This window comes from Telmatherina bonti, assembly GCF_933228915.1.
Source record: "Telmatherina bonti genome assembly, chromosome: 11".
In the NCBI taxonomy this organism is placed as follows: domain Eukaryota; kingdom Metazoa; phylum Chordata; class Actinopteri; order Atheriniformes; family Telmatherinidae; genus Telmatherina; species Telmatherina bonti.
In genome coordinates, this window is record NC_136629.1 from 15002145 (window position 1) to 15028855 (window position 26711).

A 26711-nucleotide genomic window follows, 5' to 3' on the forward strand; every position below is an offset into this window, starting at 1 on the left:
TTAAAACAATGCAATAAAGAAATCAGATTTTTTTATGTCATTTTTATTTTTAAGAATTTGAAAAAAACAACAAAATGGAATATGCATAACGCGCCCCTTATCTGGGCAACAAACAGAGCGCAATAAAACGCAGCCTGCATTTATAAAAAATAAACCAGCAGCCTTTTTAAAAAATGGTAAAGTATATCAAATCAAATAAATACAGTTTTATTTCTGTCAAGCAAGTCAGTGCAAGGGTAAAACACAGCAGCAGCATCCTCTTCTCTTTAGACACGCAACCAACGCAGCTATCCTCCGATCTGAGCACCATTACCAAGTGTCATCCAGATATATACTGACAAAAATCAGAAATAATTTTTATAAAAACTTCCACTTTGTTACTCAGTCTGTGTATATAAAGGATTATGTTCTTACCCGTTTAATGTGACTTCTGTTGTCGGACATCACTGGTCAGCTTCTAAACATGTAAGATGTAACTTGTGCTGAATTAATGTCCTTGATTTGCTGATCGGTGATGTTGCCGCCATTTAAATGGTCCTTTCCTTCACTGTCTTAGCGGAGAGGGGCATTTCTTTGATTTTCTGTATTATCTCATTTTGTTTTTGAAGTCTGGAAATATGTGTTCTGATATGCTGACTGACTGACTCCTTCATGTAGTCACCATCTGTGAACGGTTTTCTACGCTTTATTATCTCCCGGGTTGCAACAAAACTTGCAGCAGTAGTGGAGTTTGGAGATGCAAATGTAGCATGCTTTCCCTGCAAATGTCTTTCCACTTTACTCTTTTTGTTGTTTGACAACTTCTCGCTACAGAGCAAACATTCAGGCAATCCTTCCGCATTGGCAATAAATACAAATGCAGTCCAAGAAACGTTGAATCCTCTGTTTTCCTCGGTTATTTTTCTCTTTTTCCCTTTGGGATCCATGTCCCATCACACAGCCGCCGGTTTTGTTTACAACAAACACCTGCCTGGCATCCCGCGCTGCTGATAGGCTATGCGTGTCGCAGGCTATGACGCAAATCTTCCTCGACAGAAATGTTCAAATTTAATATTTCTACTACACATTTTTACAGCGCTGGAAAACGTTAAGAATGTTTGTGTCGTGTTTGTCCTCCTACAGAACCATATCGAAACAAAAATATATATCCATCCCCTATCTTTTTCCATTTTTTAAACATTTTTGAAAAAGCTCCAGGGAGCCACTAGGGCGGCGCTAAAGAGCCGCATGCGGCTCCAGAGCCGTGGGTTGCCGACCCCTGAACTAAGCAGTTCAGATAATGAATGAATGAGGATTTGCTCTGTTTTGGAGCCTCTAGTGGATGAGGGGAGAACTGCAATTTTTCTCACTTCAGCATAGGCATCATTTTTAACCACCAGAGGTTGCTGCTTGGTCCCTTATCTTGCAATTGTTCAAGAATTCTTCTAAAACTTCCTGGATCCACACGGTGATCCAGATCACTCGTGAAACTGAATGAAATCTAAGTTAGACCAAAGTTGCTAACACACAAACAGACAGACAAACAAACAGATAAACGCTGGCAAAAACAGAAATCCTTTGACGGAGGTAACTAACAAAAAAAAAAAAAAAACCCTAAGCAACATGTAAAAGCCAAAAAACATCTCTGCCCTGAGATGAAGCAAACCTACTGTAGTATCCAATTATCCAACTAATTTCCCCCATTAATTATAGTTTGGTTCATATCTATAGGCCTTTTTTTTTCTTTTTTTGAGAAATATATGGTGTTCGTGGGATCCCAGTTTCCACTGAGTCCATTATGAACACCACTCAAGCTTATTTAAGACATCAAGCTCAGCTTCCTACCCTCTCCCAGCTGCTTTCTTCTCAGACTGTATATAAGAAATTGGTGCAGCCTGCAGCTCGGACACTGAACACAATGGCAAAGTGCTTTTAACCTGCTTTCTCCTGATTCCACATCAGACAACAGCATGGGCTGCAAAAACACGTCAGACTGGACAGACTCCATTTCTCACCAAATTTGTTTCACAAACAAATATTTAGCTGTATCCAAATATTTCATGATTTGGATATCTGTTATTATTATTTGGATCTTTTAAAGATGTGCTGCTTTGCCATGTCTGAGCATTCTCGCCTGACTTCACTGTCACATTAATAAAGGTCAAGTTTCACATTGACTCCATTAGCGACTTTATCAGACAGTTCAACTTCTCAACCTCTTTACTATTTTATTTTTAGATTTTCCTTTTAAAAAGGAAAAAAAAAACATGCTTCAAAATTATCACTTAATGTGTGCTAACATTGTAACTGAGAGGCAGAGATGTGTCTTTTGATTGTTAAATCAAATGTAATGCTCAACCTAAGACTTCAAACATAGTATTAATGATTAAAATGTGATTAAGGAATAATGAGTTACAAAGCCTTTATTAATTTGATTAATAATTTGTAATAAGGAGAAACAAGACAGAAAATTTAAAAAAATGAGTTGACAAACATTCAATATAGAAAAAAGACTGGAGGAGAAACAACACATTTATTAGCTGCTTTGAAGAGAGCTGGATCTGACCTGTCTCACTCATTTTACAGCCCCCCAAAAAAGCAACTTTCAAGCACAAACACATTATGTCTAATGGCTGGAGCTGACAAGACAACAACACCTACTTAAGCGCCAAGCACAAGTGTGCATGAGAAAGGGTGTGCGATGGAGCAGATGCTGAGGAAAGACAGAGAGGAGCTGACAGCCAGCTGGACTTCATGAAGAAGACCAGGAGAGACAGAGTGATAAACAGCAGCTCCTGCAAACCCCTCCCCGGTGAATAAACACACCCAATTCAGTGTCACAAACGCACTGCATCCACACAGCCAAAGATCTCGGCGAGTGTGATGTTCTGTGCTGCTTAGCAGGCAGGACTGCTCGCCTCTGTCTCTCTCTGCTGACTTCCTCTGACTGGAGGAGGCGATAGTAGAAGGATGGAGGGGGGGAGTGTGGAGAGAGAGAGAATAGGGAATAGACAGAAGGTCAGAGAAAATAAAAGTAGGCGAGAAAATAATAAAAATAAATAAATTAAAAAAAAAGAAGCGAGGTGGAAAGCACAAAGAAGAAGTAAGAGAAGAGGAGGGAGAAGGGGAAGGACAAGGACGAGCTGAAAGGAGGAGCCAGGGGAGGATGGAGGAATAAACAGAGCGGAGGAGAAAGAATGGATGGATTGCTTTTTGCATGCCAAAAAACACAGCTCCATTCTCCCTGACGCTAAGCCAGTAAAGGTGAGTCAGGTGTTGACAGAGGAAGGATGGAGCTTCCTATTAATAGCAACACATTACCATGATGCTTGTTTCTGTACAGAGGAGCAAAGAGAAGGTGAGACCAGGCAGCACACCGGCCTCACCTGATCCGCTGGATGTCACTGCTCAGCCAAGGACCTGTAGCTGTTTCTTCTCAAACTCCCACAAGCTGCAATAATCGCCAGCTATTCGGATTCTTCTCATAGTAGCGCTACGGCTCGAGAAGAAAGACTCAGAGAGCCTGAACACAATGATCCAGGATGAAGAGGAAGCAGCAACATGGAGAGCATGTAGAGAGGGAATCAGTGAAATCTGTAAGGTTCAAAGTCTGGACTACAATATGCTGCATGACGTCTCAGCTGATGATACAAAGCAATGACTCCATGCAATAACTGACAAGTTTAAAGCAAATGGGAGATGGGACAAAGGAAAATAAGTGTTGGCATGACGACTGAAGCTACCTGCAAGCAAGGGGACTACAACATTCCCCAGTTACAACTGGAAAGCCAAAAGGAACCATCCGACGGCTGCAGCCTGTTTTAGGATCACATGATGAGTGTTGTCCTTGAACTCATTTGTGCAAATTTCTTTTCAACTGAATCCAACTTGATCTTCAGAAACTAGTCAAACCTCTGATACCCAGATGAGCAGATGGTCGTCCATCCTGCGCTCATAGAAAAGGGAACATGTCGCTCCAGTTCTCAGATGTCTACACCAAAACGCTGATTTGAGACTTTTGCTGCTGGTGTACGAGGTTCTGAATGGTTCTATACCAGAACAAATGTCTGATCTGATAACACCATCTGGGCCAAGTTTGATTTCCATCCCGGAAGTTGAAATAAACATTTAGTGTTCATGCTGCTGATTCAGGAACAAACTACCAGAAAGCCTGAAGTCTGCGCCAAAGCTTAACTTTTTAAAATTGGGTATGAGGACTCTTTTATTTTCATACAACTATGATTGAGACATGGAGTTTTTCTTTGTCTTTTATTTAATTCAATATATTTCTTGCATGTTTACATTGATGGTGGTAATGATGTATTTTTCCTGTTTGTCTATTTGCAATAAATGCAACTTGCTGTTTATTCTCTCTTGTCCGTTCCTTTTGATGTACAGAACCCTGCTTGCATTATATATGAAACGTGATTTATAAATAAATCTTCCCTGCATTGGTCCTGTGGGAGGCTTATTGCTTCCTTATGTAAATGGGGATGTTTTCCTCTCCACTGTCACTTTGTGCATGTTCAGGATGGAAGATTCAAGCAAAGATTCAAAGTAATTCATGAAATTTTCTTCCTCGTCTCTGAGGTAGGTACTTTTCTATTCACTGGTTTATATACACAGTTATTATAAACTGAACTAATTTGGATCATATAATAAAAAAAACTGATTAAACTGAATTGTAATTGGACAACAATAAATTGTATTATTTTGGACATTATTTTAAAAAGTGGCACAATAGGAATGCTATCATAAAACAGTAAATAGAGGTTGTTCCTCATTATTCCTGGAATAGTGTAAACATAATACCTGCATCCCTTCTGCCTCCAAAAAAAACCAAAAACAACTCAGTTGTTCACTGACACCAAAATATACTGTAGTAGTATGTCTTTGCCAACCGTGATGTCATCAGTGGGTAAAAACTAGGTTCAACAGTTTGCTGCTTGTCAGTTGTTCCCAGTACTGTACTACACACATATGTTTCAATATATGTTTTTTACATTTTTCAATAAAAAAAATTAATTAATTAATTAAGAAAAAAACACTAGACCAAATACTCAATTAGATTTAAGCAACACCACATTATGTACAGTCCTGGAGCCACTGTTGCTCTGCAGCATCCCAGGCTGAGAAACTGCACTTAACAACTTTTTACCCCAACGCAAGAATCTCATGACAGCTTCATATCAGAAGCCAACAACTGTGTAAAAACACACTGGTCATTCTGAAGCAGCACCATGGCTGGCTCTGCAAAGAAACCTAAAAAAAATTATATAAGAGGAAGAAAAGAACAGAGAGAGATGACCTGACAGAGTAAGAGATAACACAAGTGTTAACAGTAGACTGACTTTTACTGGCTGTAGAGGTCTCAGAGAGGAGACAGGACGCAAGACAATGATGAAGTAGTCATTGTTAGGGGGAGTACAAAGGTGTAAAAACCTGGCAAAGAAAGAGGAAGTCGACCGAGTATGACTACAGATCACATGTCAAAAGAGAAGTTCAGATCAGATAACTGAGGTCATTAAAGGGGTCATCACCTGGAAATTGCACTTTTTCAAGTTAAAACGCTTGTATTAGTGTTGACTGGAAGTGTCAAGGTTTTTTGTCTGGGCACTTTCTTTGGAGCAAAACTGTCCACAAGGCTGAAGTCTCACAAATGCATGGTTTTTTTTGTTTTTTTTTTATTTGCCTCTGGGATTTCGTCATCCCGGGGAACTAATTGCATAAACCCTTGCTTATTTACCCTTAAATTATTTTGATTAATTCACTGAGAAGACAGTGGAGACATAAAAAGACCATGTTATGACTCCTTAAAACAACCTAAATGACACTGTTAATTTAGACAGCAACCATTTCATTTTTACCAGATTAGATTTATGTAAGCTCGTGTCAATATCCAAACATATCACAAACTTCCCTCAGTGGACTTAATGTATTGTTTATTTTGGAAAGCTGTAGGTTATAATGAAGCCGGATAACTTTTACGACCTGCTGATGTTTATTTTAACCTAGTAAAGTCATCCTACATTGGTTCTGGTTAAACTGGGATAAAAGCAGGCCAGTTTGCCAGACAACATGAAGGTTCTGAGACTCCACAATGAAGCCTGTTAATACAGTCACAGTTCTTTCAGTATTAATTAGTCAGTGAGACACTTCTTTTCTGCAAAGTCCTGTGCATTTTATGCTCCATTCACTACCCAGTAGTATATTACATATCACCACTGACAGCCTTATATGTGGTGTAGCAGTCTATTACAACAACAAACTACAAATGTCAGAGTAAGGCTTAAGGTAATTAGACCGTAATGATGATTGGAGACCTTTGCCTCAGAAACGTTTTCTTAAAATTCTGCCTCCTTTTGGCATTTAAAGCAGCTGCTTACAACTAAGCAAGCTCCAACAACATTCCTTCCACCGTCTGTGATTGCTAGACACTCCAGGAAAATGAGCTCCATTTGCACTGAAATGACGACCGAGCAATCAGGAGACTCTTTGCCAAAGCTGAGCAGGTGGCTCACAATGCAAAATGCACCAACACATCCCCCCAAACACTTTTTCTACGGGAAGAGAAACTCGAGCAGAGCGTGTCACATGTGCATCTATCCGCACCTTTGTCCCTCTCACTCGCAAAGACAGCAACACACATGCACACAGAGACGCAAACACACCATCCACATACTGCGTGGTGCCTTGCAGAGCTCCTAGGAGCCCATTGTGCTGCAGCAAACCTCTTCAACAAGGCTCCATTCTTCTCACCCAGTGTTGCTATTGATGTGTCCAACCAGGGCCCTGAATTACTGCTTCCACAGTCTTTTCCTCAGTTGCTAATCATAGACCTCTGCAGCCATACACACACACACACGCGCACACACACAAACAATTAGCTATCTCTTCGGGTTTTCTGTCACTGCATGAAAATGCTCGTGCAGTCCCCTCTGATGCACCATCTGTGGCTTTAAAACACTAGATTTTCTGTGTGCGCGTGTGTGTGTGTGTGTGTGTGTGTGTGTGTGTGCTGAAGGATTTGTGCTAGTTTACTTGAAACAAAAGCAAAGCCTGCCTTGGCGAGTCTGAATTAGAACTTCGGAGAGGAAGAGCACAAAACAGAGGCAAAAATAAAACAAATAAATCAGAAAAAAGGCAAAGAACGATGCCAGGTCACCAGTTCAACCTCTTTGCTGCTTCTGATTCTTAAATCTCTACATTCTCCTCGAGACAAAATGAAAACCATCTCTTCCCCCCCCACTCCCGAGGCCCCTTCAACTTCTCCTCAGCAGTCAGTTGCATTTGCCTTCTGCTGTTTACTGGAGTCACACTCCACCACCTCCGTTTCTCTCTCACCTACAGGGCTCCATTCTTTTCGAGTGTTAAATGTACTTTTTCTTCCCCTCCGGCTCAGTCAGTCTTCTTTTAAAAAACAAAAAGGAAATGGTGGGAGCTGCCAGATAGGATGTCTGCTCAATAACATGGCTGAAGAGAGTGCAGCCCCAGGCCATGTGGTCTGTCCATGCAGGCAACTCTAAACAAGCAACCACGTCAAGACGGTTAAAGCTTGAAACGGCGACCGTCATAAACATGAAAGCAGCAGCACTGGAAGCTCTGAGCCTCCCCTCACACACTCACCGGCCACTTTATTAGGTCCACTTCTTCATCTGCTTTTTAACACCAATATCTAAACAGTCAATCACATTCTCCATTTCAGCCCCTCATTCAGATGGTAGGGTCAGAAATGGGTGGAAACAGCATGAAAGCATGGATCCATCCTGCCTTGTATGATCAGATCAGGCTGCTGGTGGAGAAATGGTGTGGGGGTGTGGGGGATGGCTAGACACATTTTGTTCCCTTATAGTAGGAAAGTGGCATGGTTTAAACAGCACAGCTAACCTAGGTACAGTATTGTCGCTCCAACAGCCTCCACAGTCACCAGATCTCAGTAAAACAAAGCAGCTTTGGGATGTGGTGGAATGGGAGAGTCTCATCATGTTTGAGCAGCAACTGTGTGATGCTATTAGTGGTCAATAAAGAATACAGTCGCTGGGGAATGTTTCCAAAACCTTGTTGGATTTTTGACACGAAGAAGTAAGGTAGTTCTGAAAGGATTAAAGGGGGGGGGGGGGGGGGGGGGGGGGTCCAACCTGGTTTCTAGTGAGGTGAAAATATCTTTCTGTTTATAATGAAAATAATGCTGCAAAATAATCACTTATTATCTAATATCCACAAAGGTCAAATTCAAATTACTTTTATTGATTTGTTGAAGGGAATTTCTGTAAAACAGCAGCTTTAACACAATTGGCAGAAGACAGGTGAAGCTTAGACAGGAATACAAACTATATATAAAAAAATGCATTGCTGAGAGGAAATGTAATACAGAGTTATATTTAAAACTAAATTTTAAACATAAACCACATTTTGCTGTTTATGTGCCAAGTTAATGTAAAAATTTGATGATGAACATATTAGTTTAGTGAATGTATCAGTCTGATGACATTATGAGTGAAATTATGTAAATGACCTTTATTTTCATTTCATTTCATTCAGTTTCTTTTCCACTCTCTCGCAGATTTGTCTCGTTTTCCTCACATCTCTCATGCTCTTATCAGACTGTCGCTCCTGCTAACGCCACAGGTCAACATGTGCTTTAGCCTGCAGCAGCAAAGTAACATTTATTCTGATGCTCTGAAGCTTTAATCCAACTCCTCCCATGCCAGACATTTATTTGCAGATAAATACAATGTAAATAAATTCTAACATTTTATTATAATTATTATAATTATAATGATTCCAAACATTATAATCATTTCTATCATTATTAGCATTAAGATTAATAGTATCATCACCACTGCCTTGGCATCACCATACTTAGTTATTAAGTGTATCTAATTTATTAAAATTATTCATTTTTACCTTTTTTCTTTAACTTAGATCCTTTTTTTCTGAACGTTTTTTGACATTCTATGTATGTGATGATGCATTTCTAAACATTATTTTCTCATGCTTTACATCACTTGCTTCCCTGTTTTTGTTTTTCAAACATTCTGTTGACTTATTAAATCCCACTCTATCACAAAAACAACACAAAAATATAATGATTTTTAAAAAAAAAAACCTAGGTTAAACTTGCCAGTACCATAATGTTCTTATTTTTGGCTTCTAGTCTAATATTTCTGGCTTTTCCAGGTTCAGGAATGGCTTCAGCTGACAGCTGAACTTTATTCAGGTTTATATGAGCTGATATTTTGATCAAATCTTACAAATGCACGTACACACCATCTGGTGCCAATCATCCTTATCAAACCATAAAGCCACCGCTCTTTTCATGTCATCAGCCGCAGCCCACTGGAGACATGATGTTTGTCTGACTTCTATGACAAGTTTTTAGAGAGAAGCGAAGAAAACATTGATGCTGTCGCCGCTGAAAGGTGTCATGAGAGCAGAGTGACGCTTTGTTGGGAACAAAGAGGAATGGCTCTGTATCAAGTCAGCTGCAAAAAATATCATTTCAAAAGTTTGGTTGTTCTTTTAGAGCAGGGGTGTCCAAAGTCGGTCCTCGAGGGCCGCTGTCCTGCAGGTTTCCCATGTATTCCTGTTCCAACACATCTAGCTTCCACTAAATGGATCAAACAGCCAATGACGTGCACAACTGATTAAGCTCTACTACTAATTAATTTGAATCAGGTGTGTCTGAGCAGGGATACATAGAAAACCTGCAGGATTCTGGCCCTCGAGGACTGGAGCTGGACACCTCTGTTTTAGAGCAATCCGGCCATCTCTTCATGACTATTACGGCTGGTCAGAATGAAGTTTTAAACATAAGATCAGTAAAACTAGTGGCATTTTATCCTGAATGAAGATGTCTAATCTTTATACCACGGCGCTCCTTTCGTACATTTTGGAAATCCTTTTTACCTCACTGTTAAAGAACCTTTAAGAAACTCAAGCAACATAAGTCTATTGTAAAAGTGGCAATTATTTTTAATTATTTTAATGCGCTGACTTGCTGAACGTCTATGTAACTATCTGAAGACCAAAAACCACAGAGATAACAAGCTGGGAGTTTAAGCAGTACATGGAAACGGAAGCAGATCTAAAAGTGATCCCAGTGCCCTCCCAGTGGAGGATGATGAGCTAAAAAATCACCACATTTTTACTTGAGAAAATGATTGCATTCAGCGAGGAGGCATTTGACTTGTCTATAGCAAGCGGGAGGACACGGAGACTCCCCTCCCTCCACCTCACCCCCACCACATTTCCCACAGAGGACTTAAAAAAACTGTGTTTGTGTGTGAAAGTGTGAGAACGCATAGAGAGGAAAGCTGAGGATAACACAAATCCTCCCCCTCCTACAAGGCTGTAATCGCATTTTTATAATTGACGTTCGCACCGACGGGGAAGCGTTCCCCAGCGCCTGCTAATAGCTGCAGGAATCAGAGGGGTGCCAGCTTCCTGATCTTCACACACTCGGCTAATAAGAGCCGTAAAGCAACATCCACCTGCTGAATCTGAACTCAAGTTTGTTTACACACATTCCTGTATGCATGTAAGAGTAATGGGAAAGTTTCTGCTGTCTAAACTATGTTAACGTGTGTATTTGTGACAAGTATAGGAGAGGAACCTTTACTGAAAATGAAGAGAAATCAGGGCATACATGCAATAACATGTTAACATGTCTTCTAACTGTAACTGGTTGAAGGGAGTGTGTTGCAAGCTAACCTCCAATCTGAGGCAGAAATATGAACCCCAAACCGTGAAGTCTGTTCCTCTTAAATTTGAAGGAAATGTCAGTAAAGTACATAGAAAACAAATAAATAAAAAAGCTCAGATAAAACATTTTAAGTGCAATGTGTGAACAGGTGTGTCGGGCTTCAGCTGCGTGGAAACACTGACGGGTGAAGAAGTCCTGGAGGAGAGACGCTCCAACTGTGCTGGAAACTAAATGCTCTGCTTGACATTCACGTAATAAAGTGAAAAAGACAGACGGTGCTGCTGCAGGCGGAGGTCTGTGTGGGAGCAGCCTGTCTGGTACCAAACACCCACCAAGGAGCAGTGACTTGCAGTCAATCAAGCATTGTGTTTCGTTTCCAGATTCTGCTGCAGTGATATTCACTTCTAATGCGACAACTCGTCTGATTGAGCCATAAACATAAATATTCTCCCTCTACATCCCGAGTATGTGATTATTTCATCTGTTTACCAGTCGAGTGGGACACTGACTCAAAGACAAAATGAAATCAGCTTAAATCTTTATAAATAATTGACTTTCTATTTTCAGACGTTTAGGTAGATCCTTTCTTTTACTTTGACCGGCATCTTCCTCAGAAACATCATCTAACCACCATCACATGCTGATAATCAGCTGTTATTCATACATCTGGCCAACATAAACATTCATAAGTACATAATGGACTGGTCCCCACTTTGTAAGCCAATGGCGCCGCCATATTGGTCCTGGCAAGGTATCCATTTTCAAAGGGGCAGAGCGAAGGATAGACGTCTGGATCTTCAGTAGTTTGGAGTTGAACAAACCGGAAGCTTCTTTTAGGATGATGACCAGGAATTACTTTTCATTGTAAGAACAGTTATTTTTTATGTTGTGCACTTGTTGATACGGATTTATCCACGCGAAAACTGTGTACGTCAGCGCCAGCAAACACACTGACACCAGGGAAATGTGCTCTTGCACTTGACTGTATGGTTACAGCCAGCGTTTGGGGGTAACGTGCTGCAAAGTAACGCATTACGAAACTAATATTACTTTTTTTGGTTAGCAAAGTAAAGTAATGGATTACATTTGAAATATTAGCAAAATTACTTTACTGTAGGAACCCTGCATTACCCCTGCACCATGCCTTCCCTGCACTACCTGAGCTGTATTTGCTTCTTATTAAGGAGTGCATGCATGCACTATGTGTGTGTGTGTGTGTGTGTGTGTGTGTCCTTGCCTGGACACATTGCCATACAGGTTGCGTGTGCATTTGCAAAGAAGTAAAACATATTTATATTGTCATGACTATCTATATTATTAACTATGATGCTAAAACAACTATGTAGAGGCCCCAACCCAAGCAGGTCATGTCGCCTCTACACCTGCTGCAGGCATCACAATATTTTTCCAGCTTTGTGATGCTGATGAACAACTCACCATAAACTGTGGAGCTCTTCAAGCTTTGTGAAAATGTCTTCTGGTAACAGCACAGCATGACGTCATCACAGCGTCCTTCATCCTGTGTGTAGATTTTGCAGCGAGGTGCATTTTATCCCGCAGACAGCGGGGGCGACAGTATCTACGGTCACAAGTTAACGAGTAACTGATTACTTTTTTTGAGTTACTACCCCAACACTGGATACGGCATTATGTTGCAGTCTGTTTCTGTGTTTATGGCACAAACTTATCGAGAAGCTCCAGAAATCCAGACACACGTGATCACAAACTGACCAGTCACATGCGGGGTTGCACGTCTGCTCTGGAAGAGGTGCGAGTCGGGCTTCTGTGGACCAGTGCAGATGTTCTGGAGCAGGTGCACAAAGCATTTCACCGCTCATTGCGTCATGTATGATGTGCATGTGACAAATAAAGCCAATTTGAATTTGATCCTGTAACCGGCCTCACGCAGACGCCACGTGTGTCTAAATCCAGCTTTAATGTCATCCTTGCCTGCATTGCTGATTATACCGAGAGCCTTTAGTCCTAAATCAGACATAATCTGGCAGCATGTCAGTGATGCTGGAACCTTTCAACACAACAGGGTTCACTAGAATAACATGTCCTTCTGCTGTGATGGTTTTCACTGTTGCAGTGCATTTCTTAAAAACCTGTAACAACTGATTGTTGTATGTTAGATTTTTGTAGTATAATGTTTGAAAACACTGTGTAAAATCATGTTGTGGCAGTTGTATAAATATGTCATGATGAAATGGATAAACTAATGGATTCAAGAATGTAAAACATATTTGGATGAATTATTTTATAAAGGGACAGTTTTTTAAACCAGTGGATTATTATGGAAATCTAATATAATCTACTGTGATAAACGGGGGAAAAAAATCAAGCACATCTAGTCCTATCACCTGGGTTTTCCCTCAGCTTTTACAATAAATTCCCATCCCATTTTGCATTTAACCTACACCAAAGAATGTTTGTGGCGTGTTGTCTATTTCCGAACCTCTAGTTGTGACACAGTGTGTGACATTTGCCCACTCTTGGAGCCCAGACTGCAGGAACCTTTGGTAAGATGAGCATGTGCACCCAACTGTTATTTTCCCATCAATGCCGTGCTGAGCTGGAACCACTAAACACCTGCACCTACTACTGCAGCTTAACATGGTAATATTGCACCCAAAAGACAAACCTTTGCAGGTAATAGCGGATTTTTTTCTTTATCAATAAAAAAAAAAAAAAAAGCTTTGTGTTTAAGAGTCCTTTTCAAAAAGGCTTTGCAATTAGTTTTTTTTTTTTAATATAGTGCCTTTATTTTAGCAGGATTTGATCAAACATGTGGCAGAAATGTTTGGAGTGAGGAGCCAAAGTGAATCAGCTCATCCTTGTCATGTTCATTGCTAATTTCACCGTAACGTTCTTCGTGCCATTTACCTGGACACACCTGTTTATTTTGATTTTACATGTAAAAAGAATAAATATAAGGAGGACGGGACGTTATGAAGCCTGATACCCTACCTGCAGGTTCGACAGGCGAGCACGCCAAACTGTTGTTTTAAAAGCACCGACCGATTTACAATTCACATCAAAGCACCTGGTGCAGATGACGGTACCTGATTGCAAATCAGGGCGAGAAACTCTTTCAACTCTCTTACAGTCACACATGCATTTGCCTCAATGCCCCAAGAGACAAAAGACACTGTCTAAGCACATAAGTGGATGACTTCTATTCAGCGAGGCGAAGAGAAAGGACAACTGCAAGGTAAGAAGAGGAGCAGAGGCAGATCTGTGTATGCACGTTCAATCAGAAAGCATTCTTGTAAAAGAATGGGTGTTGAGTGCCCGCGGAGAAGGAACATGGAAACTCGCGGGTGACAGGAACACATATGGAGGGAACAATGGAGCACATCACAAAGAAAAGAGAAAGTGCAAGTAGCAGAAGGAATGAGGGTAGACCATGGCCACAGGAGGGAGAAAAACTATTGTGCACTGATAATGACAACTCTGTCTCACACTTTCTGACAGATCGTTTACATGTGAATCTCACATCTTGTGAGAACTGCAACAATGGCCTCATTCGCCAACATCGTCTCACAAATGGTTTTAAATTAGTTCGTAAGTTGCTCTTTCTGAAAATCTGTCAGATCCAGGAACATTGTTTCATCTACGAAACTGAAGGTATCCTACAAGTCCTTCAGTATCACTTCCCAGCAGGCATACAAGGTAGCAGCTGAGGGCCGACCAACTTTGAATCCCTGTAGAGGAGTGAAAATGTGGGGTTAATTAGTACTTATATTGGTACTCAGTGTAGACAAGTACTCAGATGCAAGTATTTGTACTTGGTTTGGAAAATTGTGGAATGGGTGCATCACTATTTCTTTACTTTTATTTATTTTCATTTAATCTATCATTCTTATTTGTTTATTTATTGCTATTGATTTATTTCCTACTTAATTATGTTTGTTATCACCCCCCCCAACTGTCTTTTAACTGTATCTATTTTGTTTATACGTATCTATCACTAAAAACAACAAAAAAATGCAACTGATTCCAAAAATGAACATAAAACCTTCTAAATCAAATCAAATAAAACTTTATTTCTTTAGCCCTTTTCATGCCATGGGCAACACAAAGTGCTTTACAAGATAAAATCAAGTCATAAGGATTAAAACAAACAGTAGATAACAAGACATTTAGAAACAATAAAGACACAAGCTCTTTCCATACACTCATACACACACAAGGACATAGAGAACCCCCCCCCCCACCACCACACACACACACACACACACACACACACACACACACACACATGCACACACATTCCCCAAAATACATCATTCCCTGAATACTGTTTCTTTAATCAAACACAGGTGAATAAAACAAACAAACAAAAAAAACATTAATTAAGTGATAAAAAAAAATTCTGACCTAAAACTGCTAAAAACTGCTTTAGAGCCATAATAGTAGAAAAAAATAAAAGTCACAAAATCAGAGAGTCATTTCTGAATATATTTGATCAAGAGTAGAATACTGTAATATTATATATGCTCTCTCGTGACATGCTAAGCTGCAGCAACATGGGAGTGCTGAGGGCCTGATGTAACACTCAGGTGCAGTGGGAGGCAGCGTCCAACTATTTACATTGGTTTATGACAAAACAATTAATAAGAGAAGAAGAAGAAGCACAAGGCAAGCTACAGCAGAGCGAACCGAAGACCAGATAGTGGTTTTCCTCAGTCTGTATTTCAGAAAAGTCTTTTAAGTTGGTGAAGTCAAAGAATCGGTGAGTGGATTAAATAAATTTAATGTAAGTTGTTTCCTGTATTTTGCAAGATGAAGGTACGTTTACATAACAAACAAGGGCACAAACTGTGGTTTGCGTGTTTTTCATAGTTCTCTGACCTGGGTGCCTCCACTATGACTGGACATCACATGCGAAGTAGTTGTAGTGCTGCTATGTGCATGAATGATATGACAAAGGAAGAGTCATGTTGCCATGGGGACATGTAACACCAAGATCATATCTCTCTCCTGTTTTTCTGTTAATGTCTGTAGTTTAATGTTATCCTGCAGCCACTGTGGTGTTCGGGATGTGCTGGGAGTATCTTTACCTCCAGACTCACACCGCCGTCTGCACTGTGAGTAAAGCAACACAACATCTGGGCTGCAACTGAACAGATGTTTCATTACCACATTCCTGCCTCATTTTTATTTATTTTTTATTATACTTTTACCACCTTCCTCCTTCAGAGGACCTGCTGTAGAGATGTCCACAAGGCGCTGCTGGACGATGGAGCTTTCAGAGGGAATTTAATGGTTTTCCCAGTTTATCTTGACTGTAAAGGGAGTGATGGAAACCAGACACTGGAAACTGTTTTAGAAACCATCCAGTATAAAAATCTTTCTGAAAACAAAGAGGTTTCTCAGGGACTGTAGAGTTAATTTAATGTCTGATCTCAGACATGGTTCTGTCTGTTTGACCAAGCTGTGTCCCAATGCTTCAACCATGACCTTTACTGAGGAGACAGAAAGAGGATCAGGGAAGGAAAATACAGGAGTAATGGATGTATGGAAATGAGCCGAGGTGTGAGGCAGAGCTGCATTGACTGGAGTCACAGAGGTGGTGAGCATGGATGGGAGATTAGAGGGCAAGTGGGAGGCTGGTAGTGGCAAAGGAGGAGCTTGCACTTACTGCAGCCCATAATTGTTCTTCATGCCTGGGTCTCCTATGAGCTACTGGCAGCACTTTTCCCAGGAGGTACAGGAATGTGTGAGTGTGTGCATGTGTGTGAGGAAGAGAGACAGAGGAAGATACAAAATGTGAAGCCAAACAATAAGTCAGAATGAAGGATTGATTTTAAAACCTGGAGATTTATCTGCATCAGTGTGTCTGCCTTCCTACAATCCATGACATGTAGTTCAAATCACCTGATTTAGTCTCTTTTTCTTCTGAGCCGTATCGACTCTACAACTCATAGTAAGCAACCGTGTGTTTGCGGCTGAGTGTGGGAAGCTTTTGAACCGACTACGCACTATTTTGTATCTGCTGAGCATGTAGGAGGATGCTTCTGCATGGGAGCCCTTATTTACAGTCAAGTTGGAGGTTGAAAGCCAAGCATAAGAGATGAGAACAGCGTTCAAAACACAACATACTCATTTAAAATGTTTAATTTAACAAGGCTGACTGCTGAACAACTGAAAAAATTAAGGAAAATCAAGGAAGTTGTCCTGAGACTCGCCTTGTTTCCTATTCTTGACTCTGCTTTCAGTCTCATAAACATCCGATTTTACTTCACGGAGAATTTACAGGTTATTTAACACAAGCCACCGCTCTCCTCAGCTGCTGCCATACTGAAGTCCATCTTTTCTAAAAACTATTCCAAAATGATCACATTGTGATTGAAATACTTTTGCTTATAAATAACTCAATGTCATTTTTACTCTACGCACTTCGAAGTGCGGATTCGTTGGCTGCATGTGTCATAGTGACGTGCCAGGTACCGTTCCAATTCAAAAACTCCATTAAAGACCCATTACGTAACTTTCTCACCTTAAAGCTCGGTGTCCCGAACTTGTTCGATGACACAGTGACATCTATCATGTGTATTTCTAGAGCCCCTGCCACCCAGCAGCGTCCTGAGGCTGAGAAACCGCTCTATAATACTTTTACATCTGGGACGCTACGTGACTTTGCTTTACGATATAAACATGCAACGTTGCTGATTCAGCAAAGAAACGTAAGAAGATTAAAAGGGGAAAGAGGAAAAAACAAGAATCATCGTTAGATCATCTTTTGCTGGCCAGAAAGAGCTAACAGGTCAGATACAAGATGGATGCTGAATTAGCTGTTGATGGGGTGTGCGTGACGGGAAAACAGCAAAAGTTCTGCAGTGTGTCTTTCAGGGCAAATTTCCAAGGGGAAATCTGAAAAATCTGAAACCGCCAAACTGTTTCTGATTTGGATCAAAGAAGTGGACTCGGTCTGTCTACAAACGAAGAACTTAGTCCGTTTCAAGCAGACCAAATACAGGAGGCAAACTACAAGGTCACAAAAAAAAACACATCACTTCCTTTGTGGAGTATTGCATTGTGGGAAGTGATGGCATTAAGAGTCCTCCGCCTCGTCTGTTCATGCTGTTGCAGGGCATCTCTGCAGTATACTTACATGAGATAAAATAAAACAGCGAAGGTTTAGTGCTGCATGTTTAGCCCGCAAGTTGAGGAAACAGAGTTTTCTTCTTCTTGTCCTCTCTTCAGGCAGAATTCCGATTTGAAAAATCTTATTTAAAATAAAAATTCTTTTCATTCAATCCACCTATTTCTTGTTGGAGTCGAATAAGGCCAAAGCACAGATATACCTTTTCACAGGCGTGTTTATGGGTTAACATTTAAATAACCATAAATGACTAAACCTTTGTTTGATTTGATACATCATTTCCTTGAAATAAATGTTTAAAAAGACAAAAAACCCAGAAAAAACGACATTTTTCTAAATAAATTAAAAATGTTTACATACAGAAATTTGAGAAAGAAAGAGAAAGTTGTTTTTAACTAAACTCCAAGAAGTTTTGAAACAGGCTAACATTGGTGAATTGTTCCAGCCTGGTTTTAAACCTTTTCAGAGCATGGAAACGGCTCTTCTAAGACTTTTTAATGACATTCTCTTAAACTTTGACTCCGGTAACTGTGCCTTTTTTATTCTTCTAGACCTAACAGCAGCATTTGATACAGTAGATTGTTCTATTCTTCTGTCACGTCTCGAGCACTGTGTAGGTATTAAAGGCACCGCTTTAGACTGGTTTAAATCGTACCTGTAACTCAAAAGAACGGAGAAAAAAATGTATTTAAATAATCATCTAACTCATAAAGAAAAAAAAACCATTTTGTAAAATGTATTTAAATCTGAATCACAAAGAAAAAATATTCACAAAAAAAGGCCAGAAAATATTTCTTATGTAAAATTGTCTTTTTAAATCAGCAAAAAAAGATTCTTTTTCTTAAACAAATGCAAAACATCTCCATATTTCCATATTTCAGGTTGCATAATTTACATTAAATAAAATAAACTGGAAGAGTAACTGCAGAAACATAATGTGGAGAAAATATGAACCGTGATTGCCGTTCATCTCCGACACACCCTGCACCTCTCTTTGTTGTAGCAGTTCATGGTTAGCACTCTGTCAGACACGCTAAGCCTCTCCTTTAAGGACACGGGTCAAATTCATTCAGAGAGAGGACGTCTACGACATTTTGCTTTGATGTGATCCTCAGAGTGTGTGTCAACACGCTCAAAAGAGACGGCATGCCTTTTAATATGGTTGTGCGCGTATGTTTTCATCAGGAGAGTCTCTGCAGACTCCTTGAGTTGCAGCCTGCCTGAGGTGATAAGCAGCTGATGAAAGCCAGAGAGACAGAAAGACAAAGAGGGAGAGAAACAGTGTGTGTGTGTGTGTGTGTTTCCTACCTGAGCCTGCTGCGTGCTGGTGGGGGGAAGAGGGTTGGACACCATTGGTCCGAAGATGTCCAGTTCATTGCCAGCAGGTGCAGCCTGATCCGCGGTCTTTCCTTTCCCATCCAGGGCTTCTGGGAAGACAAAAAGGAGGATTCTGGGTAATTAGTTTACAATGGACTTGTGCTTTTCCCAAAACTGTGTGACATCCAAACACCTGGCAGAGCTGGAAAAACACTGACATGGAATTCTTCATATCAGCTTCCGCTGCATCGCTCACACACGCTGATCCCACTGACCAGTGGGAAAACATGTGATTGTTGCTGCGAACTGTAGCAGTAATGAAAGCTGCTTCCTTTGATTTTACTCCCAACACACGGTCCCATTTCCTGTTGGTGCAGAAACGATGGGACATTTTCTATCCTCTCTCCTCTAGACCTTTCCAGAAATGAACCAAACTAACCAGGATGGAGTTTATTGATGATTTAATTAAATATTTGCATGTTAATAAACACAACTTTCATTTTAAAGGTCAAGTCAGACGTTAATATGTTAATGTGGGCACCATCAGCAGCGATGATCACATGTGTCTGTTCAACCAGGCATGACAGCTGCAGTCTACTGGTAAAGCAGGGAAGAAAGTGAATCTTACACAGGTTTCCACTCCAGACTCGCGCTGAAGTACAGTCGGTGTTTGAGCCATTCAGTTAATATGGTTAGTAAAATATGGAGGTGTTTAATTGTGAGAAAGTATTGGACTTTTAACAAGCTAAATTTAATGCTGCTCTGAGCTCCGGCCTCTGATTGGTTCTGGCTTAACAAGCCATCCATGAAATTTAGGTTCTCTTTACTGTTAGTGGTTGCTGTGGAGCCCAGAGAGCACGCTTATCTTCAACCATGCTTAAGTGCCGTTACTCATAAGAAGAGCTTTTATTTCTTTTGTTTATCCTTTTTCCACTTTCCTGGAAAGTTAAAGACTAAGTAAAGAATGTAAAAACAAGCCATGGACTCTTTGTGGTTTGTAGAGACATGTGTCAACTACATGCTCAGTCTCTATAGCTAGAAGAGTCAGTGCCACTCCCACAGTCAGTGATGTCGCTGGGAACATGTCCTGCATCCATGATGCTTCGAAATATGGCAGGAAGTAACTGTGGTCTGGTAGTGTCAGTGTCTGCTAAACCAGTTCTTGACATAAGTCGTCTTTATCTGTAACCAACTACTTTACCTGTGTAGCTCTGAAACATCTTTTGAAGAGCAGTAAGTGGTTTAACAGCTTTAACAGAGTGAAGGTCAGCAGACAGCATCGCTGCTATTCTCTGTTATGTGTGTTATGTGTTATAATGTAGACACTGAAGGATCTTTTCAAATGAGGTGCGTCTGGTTTAAAATACATTTATGTATTAAAGCAAATATGCTAGTGTTGGGTGGTATTGTTTGAGTTTTCCAATAGTCATTTAACTTTAAGAAATTATATAGTTTATTCAGCTAAAGTCTCAATAAGTTGTTGTCGTTTGATTAGCAACGGGTGGCAATTGGCCACTGTCAGCACAATCCATCAATAAATGAATCAAGTGAAATTTATTTCTATAGCACTTTTCATACAAAAGTAACACAAAGTGTTTTACAGAATAAAAAGGAAGACTAAAACAAGGTTAAAAACAAAACAAAACAAAAACAAGGTTTAAAAGAGACAAAACCTTCACAGACAAAAATATATCCGAGTCAAACACACCCACTAATGTTTTCATGCCCACTCACAGAGGTAAAACATATAAAACACTCTCATTCTACCCCTCAGGCAAATATTAGACCCCAACACCAGGCTTAGTGTACTATGAGGAAGTGATATCTTGGGTATCCATTCACACTGGGACACTAATTAATACTACAGAGGCCACCACTGTAAGATCCAACCTGTCCATGGCCGGCCAGAGCGCCCACCGCTACCCGTTAGGACAGTGGAAGATGCTACCAACCCACCACGACAATGGTGATCTCCGCAGTGGTGACTCTATGAACCAAGCAAGACCAGGCCCCATTGTTTCGGATCCCAGTGAGGAAAACACTAAGAAACTTTAAAATACTACTATTAACAAAATAAAATAAAATAAAAGGAAATAAAATAAAATATTTTTTTTAAAAATTAGATTAAATTAAATTAAATAATGATAGCAACAACAACAATGAGCTTGTAAATATGATTTAAAAGGATTGGGTACTCTGTTGTCAGTGGTTAGCTTAGCTTAGTTTGATGATAGATGTAAAGAGCAGCGACATTTAGATCCATGGATATCTTTAGTTGAAGGTTTTCCAAGTTTGACTGAATTTGTTGAGCCTGAGCTTAAAGTCTCGTCATGGGAGCGCTTACAACAGACAATCTCCCACCAGGTAGAAAGTTTGTGGAGTGGTGCATGCAGATCAAAGCAGATCTACGCAGATCCACGCAAAGTTATTCGTTGTACATCACGATGTTTGCATGGAACCTTGTGCATCCACAGAATGGGGGACGTCAATATTGAATGCAATCTGTTAGTATTCCTTCACGTGGTTATTATTAATCATGAACTGGCTTATATGAATACAGACTGGATGACAATGCTTGTCCCTCTGAAGGGGTCGCCACAGCTCATCATCGCACAGTTTGGCACAAGTCTTATGCTGGATGCCCTTCCTGGCACGACCCTCTGCATTTATTCAGGCTGGGGACTGACCATGCCCCCCCCCTCAGTGTAGAGGAGAAGGACTCGAACCACTGACCATCAGGTTACAAGACAAATGGCTTGACTGCCTGAGCCTCACCCCAGTGAATTGGATCCAACTAACTGTATATTTAGACATGACGTAATTGTGAATTAGTGCTATACAATTAAAGCTAAATTGAATTTAATTGAACTAAACATGCAGTGCAGAACATTTTGACATGTACGCAGTGTTTGTACATGAGGCTCCTGATATAAATCCAATAGATTTAAGGGGTTTATTCACTCTACAGAATCAGGACCTTCAGAATGGGCAAAACACTCCTGAAGACACTTTATGACACCATAGTTGCCTTGGCCGTCTTCTGTACTGTGGTCTACTGGGGAAGTGGGTCCTGTGAGGAGGACCAACTCTGTCCTCAGCTGCCCTCTGGACTAAATGGAGGAGGTGATTTAGAGAAGGTTGTTGGCTAAGCTAAGCTACATCTTGACCAACCTCTCTCACCCCCTGCATGGTACTCTGGTAGCAGCCACTTCAGCCAGACTCAAACATTCTTGTTGCATAAAGGAACATTTCTGCAGCTCCTTCATCCTCACTGCAATTAGACTCTTCAATGAGCACAAATAACTTTCTGCAAACAATTCATTTGCACATCTACTGGATCATAGACCTCGTACCTGTTTATTCATTTAAATGTCAGTAACATATTGAGTTCATTCAGTTTCCTTTTGTTTTTCTTCTCTCTCCGAGTTGCATTGTGTTGTTTCTTATTCCTACTGTTTTTCTACCATTCCCTTTTTTATAAGCATCATTCTCAGGAGCTGCTGAGACATTTCAGTTTCACTAGAATGAGACAAATAAAATATCATCTTACATTTATTCCATTTATTCTGGTCAATGTTCAGTCTGACTTATTTCAGTTTAATTCCTAAAAAAAAAAAAAAAAAAAAAAGCACAATAGATGCAAATGAGCTTGTTAGCAATAATCTAGCATGTTTACATCTGTTACTATCGATGTTCAATAATATGCACCATGCTTATCAAATAAACTGAAAGGGGAAAAAAACATCTTCCATTTCAAAACAGGAACTTTGCTGAAGGTCCTGTCAGTGATGGGGTGGCTTGTCTGTCACTTTCAATATCCTTTATATATATATATATATATATATATATATATATATATATATATATATATATATATATATATATATATTTTATTTTATTTATTTTTTTTTTTTCAATTTAATTTTAAACTGTTGAAGCTACAGCGTCACCAGTATTGTGCAGAGTTGTTCCCAGTTGAGCTGAAGAAGAAACCCTGAGTACACAATGTTCCATCATCTGAGAGACAAAGAAGGAAACGGTGATTGAGAGGCAGAAATAAGAGAGGAGACAGTGTGAGAAAAGGGAAAAAGAAAGAAAAAACGAGTGATCTGTCTGAGTGCGAGTGTGTGAGAGCAGCGGAGGTCATTTATATAACCACAGTGATGAAACATCCATAATTTAGCCCTTTTAAAGTGTGAACAAGACTGAGCTCCTAGTGCCAGACAGAAGGGTACAAGGAAAGGCATTTACGGAGAGAAGGACAGAAAGATCGCTCCACAACCTTTCAACCCACTTATTAAAACTCATATTCAAGGAATAACATTGAATGCAACATTTTCTGCCCTCATATTAAAGCTATTGATTTCTTTGCCCTTTTATCTTCTAACTTGTTATTCCTACACATCATTTATAAGCTTAACTCTTAGTTTCACCGTATAAATCCTCTGAAAACTAAATAAAAAACATGCCTGAGATGATAACATGTACATTGTACATGATCACTGCATGCCAGAACTGGCACCTCTGAATCCCGTTGCGATACAATGAAACAGAACAGGGGGAAAAATGGATTCCACATGCAGTAACTCCCCCCTTAGCACTCTAATCCCAACTCCCTCATCAGAACCTCTTTCAGGCATTACCATGGAAATGAGCTGCAAGGAGAATAGGGCCCATCATTCTCATCATCACCACCACGTAAGGCCATGTGTCCAATATCCCTTATTATGTATTAGAGCCACTTCTTAAGAGCCCTCTCAACTTTACCATAGGAACAGACCGCTAGTTCCAACAGGAAGAGGGTTTTTGCACCAAATGATCAGAAACAGAGACACAGTGTTCGTACAGCACACCCCAGGATCTCTACAGAACAAAGTGACCTCATTCAGACGGCAGCTGACACATTAAGGACCAGGTCACCCCCACAAACGGTAAAATACGCGGCTTAATTAGGCCATAGTGTGAATCTGATGCAGTATTCTGCCGTTATATCACCCAAATCAAGGTGCTTTGTGGCATCCTTTTGCTTCTTGGTGACAATAAATTCACCAAGTTTCAGACTCTAACACAAAGATGCTGCCATGAACCCAAAGATATGGAAACTCAGAACTTCCTTTCTTCCTTTCTCCAGAAAAAGGCTACAACCATTTTCAGGTGGGAGAGTGGAAGATGGACTTAAAACAACCTCCTTTTGATGTATCATGTTTGTTTATTGGAGATAACGCAGGTACTTCTTGCTGCAAACCAAATCAAATAGTTACAAAAAGTAGTAATTTAAATACTGACACAGTTGTTTTGAAGCAACTCAAAACATTATTTTTAGATAGAAAAATGATTCTGTGATTTAAAAAACAAGCGTTTGTTTATTGAGCGCCATATGATCCAAGAGCAGCTTGTTTAATTTGTAGTTTAAACTGACATAAAGGCCCTGCATCTTAACGTTAAACCAGTAGTATCTTCATAATCAAGCCTAGCTGAACAACTGCCCTAAGGGGCCAGAACAGTACATCCTGTTATCCTATTGTATCATATTACACACATAATATGTGTCATATTACATGTATTTGTGGTGATATTGTCCTAACTAAACTGATTTAATCTGGCGTAAGAGTATGGATTATTTTAAAGGTCCGTGAGCACATTAAAACCATTTGTAAATGTTGGATATGTTGAAGGAAAAAGAAAGGTAACCAAATAAGGTATTGGACCAGCATGCTTCCAGGACCGCTAACAGTGTTTTTAGCTAGTAGATGAGAGGCAGGTACACCTGGACAGGGCACTAGTCTATCACCAGTCCATCTCAGGAAGGCGATCAACCCCTCACATTTACTCCTAGCGGGAATTTAGAGTAGAAATGAAACTTTTGGAAAGTGGGAAGAAGCTGGAATAGTTGTAGAGAACTCACGCACACATGGCGAGGACATACAAACTACCTACAGAAAACGCCACCGTGTAGCCCTGTATTTACCAAATTAAATGTCCTATAAAATAATTTTATTTATTAAAGGGAACTAGTGGAACATTTTCTGTTTATTGGCAAAAATTGATGTCTGCATTTATGCATGTGTTACCATATTATGGCCTTCGCCAATAACCCAACATTCTTGTAAGCAAAGAATTTTAGATTTGTTTATATAGTCAAAGAGGAAGCGCCATGACAGTCTGCCATCTTGAAACTACTGCTGCTGGTAAGAAAAAAACAGAGAGAAATTTTCCTGCTAGGAAAAGATTGGGCTTGTGGCAAATCTGATTGGCTTTACGAAACTACCAGCTATATATACTCATAAACAAAGGCAGAAATGTGTTTTTTAAGCACATGTGGGGTGCCCTTCATGAACATAATCCAAAGCATTACAGAATTGTGTAAAACGCACAACCCTGTGTTAAACTGATGCTTGTGCCATGAATAAATGTAGACTCTTCATTAATCATTTAAATAGACAGATGATAACATAATATCTGATTTGAATTAACTTTCTGACCTATAAAGACAACATAAAGTGTGTTTATTAAACAACAACATAAAGTGTGTTTATTTACTGCAGTTCATCATGGTAAATGCGTTTGCCTGCTCTGGGATCAGCATAGAACAGGTACAGTTTTGCTTTGGTAAAAGCCAGTTAGTGAGTGTGAAACAGCATAACACATGTTTTTGGGGAGTATACATCATTTATACATCACATGGCTCTTGGCGATCGCACTAATCTCATGTCCATGAAAGCAGTCTGACACGGTGCATCATCATGCTGGACGCAGCCAGCAGAACGCTGACTAGTGCAGCCAAGTGATAAACGTACCAGCCAGCCATTTCCAGCCTGAACAGATTGGATCATAATCCATCATCTGTGTCACACGTGTTGTGTGGTGACTGGATCGAATCAATATGACCGTACACTATAGTTATTATGGATGGTTTTATTCCCCCAATGGCTTTTTTTTATCTTTAGCACATTTAAATTGACATTTCTATTCAAACCCTAAAAAGCTCAATTTGACATATTTGATATTTGCAGCCTCTGAAACTTTTTGCTTTACTTATGGTAAAATCCTGCAAAAAGCAATCTGATATTTGTCCTAATAGAAACCAGGAGGAAGAATTTTACAGAATAATTATGCTAGATTTTGCTAAAGAGGTAAATAAAACTTCATATAAAAAAGAACTTTTCTCACCATTTTTTCCACTTAAAGGGTTAAAAAGCCACAAAAAGTAGGACTTTCTGTATTTGAAATGTAAATAAAACATGAAAAATGGTTGAAAAGTTTTTACTTTGAAAAGAGGCTTTTTTCTGAAAATGTCTCATTCAAACAATGTTTTCTTAAGCAAACATGTCTTGCAACTAATCACATGCTATGTTATGATTGACAGCACTATCACTTTGGGGGTGGGGGAGCGGCCTGCAGCAGCATCCACAGCTTACACGAATTCTCCAAAAGACACCAATAAACCCAGAAAAGTTCTCCATCGATCGTCGATCATCATTCTTTTTGTTTTGTTTTTTTTAATTGCCATAAAACATAGCGCCAAATTTGCTAGGTTGTTAGCTTAGGTCCGACATCTGCACTAATGTAACTGGTGTATGAGGAAGTTGTGCACTGACA

The 26711-nt window shown here is 39.9% G+C and overlaps 1 protein-coding gene across 1 annotated transcript in view; it reads right to left on the bottom strand.

The window, feature by feature from the left end:
* Window positions 1-26711, bottom strand: part of LOC306762113 (stromal membrane-associated protein 1-like) — a gene marked incomplete at both ends in the record, with an annotated part of 151310 nt that overhangs the window by 14874 nt on the left and 109725 nt on the right. Inside the window, one exon of the mRNA XM_079248511.1 lies at window positions 19104-19222. Within this exon, the coding sequence (XP_079104637.1) occupies window positions 19104-19222 (119 nt within the window). The remainder of the gene's footprint in view (window positions 1-19103; window positions 19223-26711) is intronic.